At 35.4% G+C, this 11675-nt stretch overlaps 1 protein-coding gene across 1 annotated transcript; it reads right to left on the bottom strand.

Annotated features, from left to right (window-relative positions):
- Nucleotides 1–1372: 1372 nt before the first annotated feature.
- On the bottom strand, nt 1373–10275 carry LOC145639151 (PH, RCC1 and FYVE domains-containing protein 1-like). The gene is made up of 9 exons (XM_081690315.1): nt 9789–10275; nt 8536–8622; nt 5986–6075; nt 5801–5887; nt 5600–5719; nt 3392–5497; nt 3164–3310; nt 2135–2688; nt 1373–1781 (listed from the first exon to the last, which is right to left on the bottom strand). Exons 1-9 carry the CDS (start codon nt 9834–9836, stop codon nt 1619–1621), a joined length of 3402 nt encoding a protein of 1133 aa, XP_081546441.1. The 5' UTR covers nt 9837–10275; the 3' UTR covers nt 1373–1618.
- Between the last annotated feature and the right edge of the window lie 1400 nt (nt 10276–11675).

Here is an 11675-nt window from a genome sequence, read left to right as displayed (position 1 = left end):
ACTGGAAAGTAAATATTACTCGTATAGGCTATAAATATTTTTCATAAGGAAAGATAAAGAGTGGAGGGAAAATTTATAATCATTGAATGACATGTGTCATCACTAATTTCGCTTTTAGTATTAAGTTATTGATTATTGATTGATTAACTTTTTTTTTTTTTTTTTGAATGGCATTTAATTTTTGCTTATCTGATGTGCTTTAAACTTAATTTTTTTTTCTGATGTATAATTCACCGTATAGAATTTCCTTCCAAAAAATTATGATACAACCTTTTTTCCTAAGTGCTAATGAGCGCTCTTGGGGTCTTTAATAACAATTTAACGTATTTTCTAAAATGATATTAACTTTGAAATACCAATGGGGTTGGCGTGAGTGGTTAAGGGCCTCTTGCTCCTTAATCAAGGTCTCGGATTCAAGCCTTGGGTATGGAAAAAATTCCTACTGGGAGGGATGTTGCCCATCGAGGTACCCATGCAAACTCCCGTTGGAGATTAGTCCACTTGCCAAAGGCGGTGGGAACTCCTCGTAGCAATACCCAAACTATAAATAAATAAAAAAAAAAAAAATGCATGCCAAAATCATGCGTCAATTAGTATAATTTAGTACGGAGTAATCTCTATTTAATATGTGCACTTTTTTGTCATTTTAATGAACATCATCAATACGTTTGTTGGTTTTTGCCTTATAATTGTATAAGAAAAGAGAAAACTATATGCTTTGTAAACATGTATTGTACCAAAACATCAAATTTTAAAAACATTTACAAATGTAATATATGTTCAAAGTTTCACATTAGTAAATGTGAAAAAAGTGAACTGTTAACACATCATAAATAAAAACAATAATATTACTTATATTTATAAATTAGTAATGTGAAGATACAATATTAAGTCAAAGTTAATACTTCGTATATACGAAGTAATACTACCTCCGTTACAGGTTATGTGCAACGATTAGACATTTTCCAATCTGCTTTATGTCAAATCGTTACAGATAACTTGTAACGGATGTAGTATATAAATTGAGCACAACGTCAAAGTGATGCACTTGTTTAAAAAAAATTTGTATCAGAGATTCAGATGTAGATTAATAAAATGGAAAATTTGAAGCCATACAAATACACATTAAATTCATTCTACATTTACGCAATATTATTTATACTCCATCCGTTCCATAATTTTGAAACCACCCTATGCTAGTTAAGGGGTTGCCTAATAAAAGGAAAACAAAAAAAACAAAAAAAACAAAAAAAAAAAAAAAAACACAGCAAGCCATCCCAAGTTTTGAGGGAAAGAGACAGATTGGAATTCATCAAAACAATCTCCAAAATAAGAGGAGAATAACAAGGGATGATCGGGTAAATAGGAGACATTGACGTTAAACTAGCTACATACATCCCATTTTTCTCGCAATGAATAATTTATATACACTAATATGACAATTAACAGGTCAAAAGGTGTAGCTTAACCCCCAAAAGGCTAAAATGAAGTGTAAAAAAAATAATCAAAAATTCTAGAGGGGCAGAAGAATGTGATTTACTCTGTCAATATCATAGCCAATTCTTTGCAAAAAGGCATCCCAATAATTACAGGGTCACTATCTACCTACAGTCATCGGCTAGTTGTAAGAGGATGCCGGAGACATGGCTCCATCTGATCTTCTTGCTGTTTGTCCAGAAACAGATGACTTGTCAGACCCGCGAACATTGTACCTTTCATACACCTTTTCACGATTCTCCGACCACCATGTTTCCGCCTGGTGTTCCCCGAATCTTCTTCGGCTGCATTGATGGAAAGATATGTCAAACCTTGGCATATATAGACCGCTAAATTTAAAGTGATTTTATGATGACATGTTTCAAAGAGGTAGCTCATTTAACACAATGTTTCTTAATTGATGATTTAGGTAATGCATCTTGAATTAACCAATTTACAAAATGACGTGAATAATGTAGTGAAAATATCTTCGATGAACAAAAAAATCCACGTCATTTTCTTCTATCAATTGTATTAACTGCCTTGTGATGTAGATGCATAATGCATGGTTTAACTTTAACAGGCAGACTTTTCTCAACGTCATCATATTCTCAAGGGCCATACGAAATATTAAGACGCAAAAATCTGGAATATTTACCTGAAGCGCACTCGTTTGAGATCTCTAGTTCCATCTCGAAGGGCAACCAGAGTGATATAAACACCAGGTTCGTACTGTTCAATCCACTCTGCTTCAACTTGATTATTATTATTAGCTGCTGATGGAACTGGACTTTTTGACCTACTACTATTAAAGCCATCTTGAGATGATGCCGAAAACCGAGCATCAGTGGCATCAGAAACACTGCTGCTGCATGTCTGCAGACCACCAGCAGCAGCTGACAGTTTGGCATGTAACTGATCCTCTCTACCCTTCAAGGCTGCAAAACTCTCATTCAGCTGGTAACTGTTTTCATTGAGCATGTATGATTCCCTAGGTGACTGTAAAGGTCCTTGAGTTCCGTTTGTCGTGGATGAATCAACTCCAGTTAATGAGGAGATGGGACCATTCATAGGATCGGATCTTAAAACATGCTCTCCGCTTGCATCAGCAGAATGGATACCATTTGGTTCCAAGCCATTTGGTAATTGTGGCATCTTTATGTTTTCTAAATCATAGGCCCCAGGTGGCAACCTCTCAGCCATATCTTTGAGCTGAAACAAGAATTGATATATATAATTGTGAATCTATCTTCACAGAAGCATCCTCCACATAAAAACAGAATTAAACACAAAGATATCACTAAATTAAGGAGAAAACTAAACTCGGTCCAAAACATTATTTTTAATGCATATCACAAGCTTACCTAAAAAAACCTTCTAGAAGGGAATGGAATAGTATGAAACATAAAGAGGTAGCGCAAACAATGGGAAGGATAGCATTGGATTTTGGAGACATTTGCTAAGGGATGAACAGAGCACAACGCATTGTCAAAGGAGATCTTAAGGATCAACAGAGAAGAGATTTGTTTTACTAGTAAAAAGAATTCAATTAGAAGTTGAAAGTAGCATAAACTAATTATAAAACTCAGCTTCGTAAACTTGCACAATTATGTAGCGCCAGATATTATAACATTAACTTCAATAAAATGATATCAAAAAGTGTTGAAATAGAGATTCAGATAAGAACCTGTGCAGTAAGCGACTTTATTACATCCTTAGCAGCTTTAGTTTTTGCAGTTTCATCTGCAGCAAGCGCCATAGCTTCTTGAGTTTTCTTTGACGATTTTTGAAGCTCCAACTCTTGAAGTTCACATCGCTGCTGCAAGCTCTCAACCTTACCAGATAAAGACCAATTAGATAAAAGCATTAATTCGAATGACTGCTAGAAAACATACATGGGAGGTATACAACATACCTGTGCACGCAATTTAACTACTTCTTGATTTAGTAGTTCATTAGTCTTCTTCAAACTGTCAGAAATACTTTTAGAGAAAGACAAGCCAGAAGTCGTAGGAACTGGAGTTGCTGAACGTGGAGGACTTGGCTTACGTGAGAAAGGTGACACTGGTCTGGAAATGGAAGTAGCAGCTGCTGTTGTAGCTACTGGCCTTGGTATTGTCTGCTTTACATCAGCACTACCAGATAAAACGACATCCTTCAATTGTAACATAGGCGTTTGGGAAGTCTGAATCAGTGAGAACGTCTCGGCTTTCTTTCCCTGCTTGGCAGCTTTAGTATCTAATTGTTTAATTAAATCCAGGTTGGGAGGTAGCATTGACTTTGACAATCTTAATTCTGCTTTATCTAATTTATCTTTGTTTTCACCTGAGAGCCGAGGCCCAGAACTTTTTCCTCTATTGCTGCCACCTTCCAAAACTTTACTCAATTTGGCAAAACAAGTATCACATACACGATAAGGTTTACTAGGATTTGGAGCAAGAGCTGCCCTAAATGCTTTCTTTGAACTACAAGAATGACAGTGGACAAGTCCACAATTGTAGCAGTTATGCCTTTTTCGAGTAAATCCAAAAGCCTGCCTACAAGAGGAACACTGAGACTGCTCAGCGCCAGATACCCATTTGTGAAGACATATAGCTGCTGTGTAAGTAGAACCACAAGTGATATATTTAACATGTCTATCCTTTAAGGCCTCAATCAAGGTCGGTGTCTTTCGGTCCTCTATATCTCCATGACCTAGCCTCCCATTTGCTCCCTTTCCCCAAGTGTAAACTTCATTCCTGGATGTTAACACCGCCACATGATATGCACCACAGGCAATCTCTTCAACCATTTCACCACCAAGCCTATCTTCAACCAAACAAGGTAGTTTCCCGTCAGAAAAAGGATTTCCAAGCTGACCATAAACAGTACTCCCCATCGTAAATACATGACCCATTGTAGTCAACCCAACAGTTAAACTATGTCCACAAGCAACTTTATGAAAGTTGTATTCAATAAGTGATGGCACACAAGTTGGTTTCAGACGGGGCTCTTTATCACCTTGACCAAGACGATTTTTATCTCCATCACCCCAAGTGAAAAGTTTTCCTGATGAAATGCTAGAACTGGATTGAGTTACGATAACTTCAACCACAGCTGCAGTATGCCAAACCCCACATGCAACAGCAATTGTCCTCAAACCTGACAGAGAATCCACCTCTCTTGGATAAGGAATATTTTCACGGTCTCCATGGCCTAGGACACCAAAGGTTCCATCACCAAATGTAAAGAGCTGCCCAGTTGATGTTATTAAAGCAGTATGCCATGGACCACAAGTTACAGAAGCCACTTGGAGACCTTCAAGAGGTCCGGCAATTCTCTTTGGTATCCAATGACTAACTTCATTACCATGACCAAGAAGACCAGCATTATGAGTGCCATCACCCCATGTGTACAACTCACCAGACATTGTTACAGCACAGCTATGAAACTCACCACATGCAACAAAATCAACATTATAAGCAACTAAAGATTCAACTAAACGAGGTTGAAAAACATCCTTCCCCACACCATGCCCCAGCCTACCTCCAGATTCTTCACCCCAGGTGAAAACTTCACCTTGCCTTGTGACAAGAGCGGCATGCCGGACACCACAAGCTATGAGGTGTACATCCAGAACAACATTAGACTCTAATGGCTTGGGAAGTAGAAGATCTGCTCTTGTGCTAACAAAATTTACACTTTTATCAGGTCCAGCCTTGAAAGAATTCTCACATATAACCTCGCCCCAAATGTACACATCCCCAAGAGCATCACAATCGTCACCTGCAGATCCATGACTAGAAGTGCTGGGTGCACTAGATACACTAACCCGGAAAACATCTGAAGCAGATCCTTTTGCTTGCATATTTGTATTTTCTGAAGCTACATGTGATTTCTCAGAAGACACAAAGTTGCTTGACTGATTATGTTTAGGAGAGAAACCACTATGAAAACTAAAAGAGTCTTCAGGTGAGCTAAGATATCTTGTCAAGGTAAGAGAGCTGTCACTTGGACTACTTGATGTCAAATCTTTGTTGTCCTGCAATCAATTATCAAAAAATTGGCTTAAAATTCCTTTGGATTTACAAACATGAGAAACAGCAACCAAATTTCCAAGATTTTGATAGTTTCAAATGTTTACTTGTAAGGAAAGGCCTTCATCATTCCATCCGTCAATTTTCGAGCGCCCACCTTTCCCTGCAGAGACGAGTGCTGTGAGACCAGCAATCCACACCTCAGCCTCAACTTTCTCCTTGCAGATCTGAAAGACACAATAAACTTTTAATCACAGCCAGACATGATACACTATGACCAAGACAATAACTAAAGCATTGTTACCAACCAGATCAAGAGACCGCTTTCCGTTATTGTATATAAGGGAAAAGGACAAATAATCCTTGTCTGGACGCAAATACCTTCTAAAAACAGCCTGGAAAACAGATATAAGAGAACATGTTTAGTTGAAGTTATTAAAACATCAAGTATAACTCCAATACTTGCAAGTATCACCCAAAAAATAAAACTCACAGTTCTTTGTCCAGGAATAACTTTTGAGACACAAGATAGCTTTATACTTTTCTCACCACCACTAGACAACCAAATCAATGTTGTTTCATCCTGTCATATTACAGAGTTAACCTCATGGTCAGCAAAAGAGAGATCTGCTAAAAAGTACATATAAAGATGGTAATCTGACTAGCAATAATAATCTACTAGGTTAAGAGTCGAAAGAATCCACTACAACATAAATGAAACAGAATGTTACGTGCTTAGAATTGAAGACAGGAACATATACTATACATGAGTAACTTAGTAGATGATTAAAAGGCATCATCAACTTGCATTCGGGGATAATAGATTGATAGAACAGAGAAAGAAGATAGCTGGCAATCCCTGACCCGATCCGATAAACCGACTTGAACCTACACTAAACAACCCGAATTTGACCCGATTTGAACCAAATATCATATTTTGTAATAATATTAAGTTTTACACTATTTTTAATAGTTTTTAATCACAACCCAAAATCTAACCCAAACCCGACCTAATGACCCGAATTGCCACCCACTAGAAGTTAAAATAAGCTAACAGTGATTGAAGAATTAATAATGATCAATTTCGAAACCCTATGAATGCGCAGCTTACAAGTGTCTTCTATAGACACATATGCTTAAGCAGGTCCTAATTCTATAAACTTTGTCGCTGCAATTAAATTAATATTCAGCTAAGACATGAGTCAATGTGTACTAAGAATTACTAAGAAATATAAAAATCCCAGAATTATCAACAGAGCACAGTTTGTTTACTTTAAATAGAAGATGTTAGATCTTGTTTAATGAAATTTCACAGTAATCCAAAATTGAACAATTGTTGCTTCACTTCAACTTCATTTGTATAACCAAGTTTCCTCGTTGCACTAGTAGTTGCATGGCTAAAGTTCAGTTGTAATTTGCACCAATGTTAAAATCAATCATTCTTTATCATTTCTATGGCAGAAATTCCTAAAGGCCAACATCAACACATGCCACACTACTACAAGTCTACAATTGTAAAGATTAGTCATTCAAGATTATATGACCTAATGACCTCCATCTAGGATCTGCAACTACAGCTTACAGTACTTGACTGATTCTAAGCCTAATCTTATGTCATGAGTCAAACAATCTCCACTTCTCATATACTACTCCATAAGTGATTTACAACATTCATTGAAACAATTTCATGAAATAGATAAAGCCATCGCAAAAATTCAGATCAGATAAACAGACAAGCCTATTGGACAACAATAATATTACTATCTTCCATCACTTTTCCAACTTAGCTTAGAACACATCACACAGTTCTGCTAAAAGATTTTTTTTTTCTTTTTTTTAATCCCTCTTAACCAACTAAATCTTAAGTCAAGAAACACCATTGTGACACACTCATCATGAGAGTTCACTTCAGAAGTCCAATGAGGTTCCACCTTAAAACTACATTGCAATGAACTGAGTAAACCCTTAGTCCTTAGCCTTATCAAGTGAACACAACTTTCTCTTCTCTTCAATGTGGGATACATATCCCAATATTCCCCTCTACTTTACACTTCATTAACGTGGGGCAACACTTTCACTCACGTGTGGGTTAGTTCATGGATTCAACCCTCCCCCTTGCACATGAGTTGTTCATATTACTAGCACATAATCACATATCACAACTCAATCCAACCCAACCTAGCTCTAATACCATGTTAAACAAGCCTAGCCGCACCTTCACAAGAGTCCACTTTATAAGTCCACAAGGAGCTTTTACCTCAAAACCATATAGCATGGGAGAAGAAGCCTCTTAGCCTTATAAAATGGACACCACTTTCTCTTCTCTTCAATGTAGGATACACATCCCAATACTTAATTTTTTATATTTGTTTGATGTGGGACAACACTTCCACTCACATGTGGGTTTTTTCATGGGCTCAACAGTCCACATTCTAAAAACAAATTCCAACACTAGGTCAAACAAACTTCATACTAGCAACACATTCATGAGGCCAGTGGTAAGTGATTGACTTTGAGCATGTATCTTAACGTCTCTCTTTCTTAAGATCTTGAAACTAGTGATTGTTAAAAAGAAGATAGTAGTAATAAGCTCTTATGAACCAATACTATCAATATTTTTGCAAACTCGGCCCTTGTTTCTCAATAGATTAGTTCTATTCCAAAACACATTCAAAAGCTGAAAAGAGCATTATATTCATAACTTAAGCCCCTAAATTTAAAATTCAGTAAAGACATACATCATAGATGTTGAATAAGCAGAAGTGCATATTGGCAAGAGCTGAACCATTCAGCTCTTCTACAAGACTACAACATATCTCCTACAAGACTACACAACATAAACAGACCACGGTTCTTTTAACAATAATACATGGACACAAACAAGATAATGTAAAGGATAGTATAACCCCACAGGCCCCAGTTCTTTAATCAGTATATTGGCAAGAGCTCAAGCATTCAGCTCTTCTACAAAACTACAACATATCTCCTAAGTATTTTCAATCAGCTAAACTGAGAAACATAAAAATAAGAGCACTGAACTTACACTAGAAAGTCTAAACGGACAAAATTTTGGCTTTCCCTTACGACCATATTTAAGCAACTGAGCACCTTTCTTCAAAGCTATCAATGCCTGCATTTTAAATAAAAGTGAAACTGATTAGTTTATGAGGCCCTAATCTATATAGAATATATGCATATTTAGTAGCCCTTAATAACTATTTTGACGACATAATTAACACTTTTAAATAAAGAGGGTTAATAGATAAAAGCAAGAGTAATCTAGGACATGCCAAGCTGGAAAGAGAGATAATAATATAAGTCGCAATAATCAAGAGTATACACCAACATCTTCGGAAACATGTGAATCACAACTCATGAAGTGCTCCATAAGTCCATATATCTAGCAACCATTGTCTAATGTTCCAAAGTTGCAAGTACATTCTTCAAAACATAGAACAAGAATTTGTAAACTGTTATCAATAAACAAAGCTCGCCTGGATTTAAAACCACATTCATTAATATTTATACGTGATCATAAACATAACCCGTTTTTTAAGGTTCTAAGCAAAATCAACAAAATGTACATAGGTTACAGAATTTACATAGGCATGCCAAACAATGACCAGCACCATCACATTACTAAAACCTCACCTATGAAAATCTTTCAAACCCCTTAAAGTTGCTAATTCCCCCCCCCCCCCCCCTCCCAGTTAGAGAGAAGATGACAATAACACAACCCATTTTTAATACGACAACACGAGCATTTGCCAGCTGTACCGAAACAAAAAAAAAAAAGGAATGTGATATGAGAGTAAATCCTACTCAAAACCCTCTTCAATATCCCTCCTTGAGTAAACAATGCAGTTAATTCCAACCATGTATAAGCAAAATTAGTACACAATCTAAAAAGAACCCAACTTTAAAACTTTTAAACAATAATAATCAAAACAAAAATAAAAAAAATAAACCATTATACTACATTCTTCCTAATTTCTAATAAAAATCATCAAAAAAACCCATTATACTACATTCTTCCTAACTTCTAAAAAAAAATTCATCAAAAAAAAATTTAATGAAAAATATAAAATAAAAATAAAATAAAAACCCATTAAACTACATTCTTCCTACTTTCCTATAATTTCAACCAAGTCAAAATTAACTTCAAATTGACCACCAAAATCAACTAAATTCTTTCACATACAGCTGAAATTCGACGTCCCAAAAACCAAATTTGTTTAAACAACCAAATTAAGCACAAAAAACAACAACAACAAATTGAGGAGAGAGAAAAACAACCTGCTCAATGTCACGATCGGCATTACCATAACTAACAAGATCTGCCATTCCATGTGAGAAATTCAACTAATCGCCTCCCTCTCCGATCTCTAACATCACTGCCTTTCATCCTCTTTCTACACTACCACCATTAAAATTCAACAAAATCCCCTTAACCTTGACCAAAAATCCCACTCTAAAAAACCCAGAAATTACACAATTATACTCCCCCAAAATTCAATTTTCAAAACCCTAGATCTAACTAATTCTATCTTCCCAAAAAAAACCCTTTTCCTTTTCCACCTCTACAACAACTCTATTGCAGAGTTCCCACAGCAGATCAATCTTGCTTTTTACTAGCAACTGCACGAATTTCGAGGTAGCAATGAAATCTCGGAGTTTGAAGGAGGAGAGAGAAATTACGGCGGCGAGAGGCTGCCGGCGGCGAGAATTCCGGCGAAGGAGGAGAAAGGAGAAGAGGAAATGAGGAGAGAGAATGTTTTTTTTTTTTGGTTTTGTTTTTATTTTTTAATTTAACTTTTTATTGTCTGAAAAGAAAGAGGAGAGAGAAAGAGAAAAAAGAATTAAAGTTGCGGTCGCATCCGCCTAAGTACAGGTCAAAGATGATGAAAGAATTGAAAGAGAAAGAGAGAAAATGTTGCTTTTTACAAAAATAAATAAATAAATTTTAAAATAATTTCAATATTTTTATGGTTTTGCTAGAAATATCAAAAGGCGCGAAATTGATTTTGGTATAGATTTATTTTTTAAAAAATCTTGTTAATAGTTTGATTTTTTTGAGTGATTTCCCAAAATAATGTAATAATATAAACTAATTCCTTATATACATTGGTTAAAAACTATTTTCCACAATACCGTCTACGTAGGCTTGGTTTCAAGGTTCGGTATTTACAAGTATAAAACCGCTAACATTGTTGGCGGTTTTAACTAATATAGAACCTCTACTGGTATTAGCGGTTCTATGCATAGAACCTCTATTGGTATTAGTGGTTATTTACATAAAACCTCTAATATCATTAGCGGATCTATATAAAGAGACGCTAGTAAAAACTAAAGTAGAGGTTCTATGCACATATAGAACCTCTAATGGTATTAGCGGTTCTATAATAGAACCTCTAATGGTATTAGCGGTTCTATATATAGAACCTCTAATGGTACTAGCGGTTCTATACTCCCAAATTCCAAACCTAGTAACCGATCCTACGTGGATAGTATTGTGGGAAATAGTTTTTGAACCGACTTATATAAGGAATTAATTTGTATTTTAGCATTATTTAGGGAAATCACTCGGCTTTTTTTTTAAAAAAAAAATCATGTTAATAGGGTTCGTGTACTATTACATAACAATTTAAAAGCTTTCAAAAAAAAAATAACATTTTAAAATATTGTCTAAAATGTTACTCCGTATTATTAATTTGAAAATGCATGCTATAATTAAGGACCTATTATGATTTACTGAGCTGAGATGAAATAAACTAAACAAAACTAATTGGAGTTGTACTGAATTGAACTGAATATTTTATGAGATAAAGAAATTAGAAATCGAATTGATTGAAGATGAAATGAACTGAATTGAACTGAAGAGAACATGCCCTAAGTAAGTAAGTATTGATTGGTGTAATTAATAGTTTTAGCTATACATGCATTTTTAGCTAACTCATCTAGGCAAATGTTAGATTTTACCCTTTTTTAATGTTAAGAAAAATTTAGAAAATATTGTTGAGTTATGAAGTTCTTCTTACAAGGAGAACTCCTAATGTGATTTTGGTATAACGTAGAGTATTAGATTGGACAATTCATAGTTAAGAGTTGATTTATCTGATCTATTTTTATGTGGAGTGTAAACATCTTACTCAATTATCTCATTTGCTTACTGAGTATTAAACA

This window comes from Chenopodium album, chromosome 7, assembly GCF_948465745.1.
Source record: "Chenopodium album chromosome 7, dcCheAlbu1.1, whole genome shotgun sequence".
NCBI classification, from domain to species: domain Eukaryota; kingdom Viridiplantae; phylum Streptophyta; class Magnoliopsida; order Caryophyllales; family Amaranthaceae; genus Chenopodium; species Chenopodium album.
Note: the sequence above shows the minus strand (reverse complement) of the source record. Positions and strands in the feature narration are given on the sequence as shown.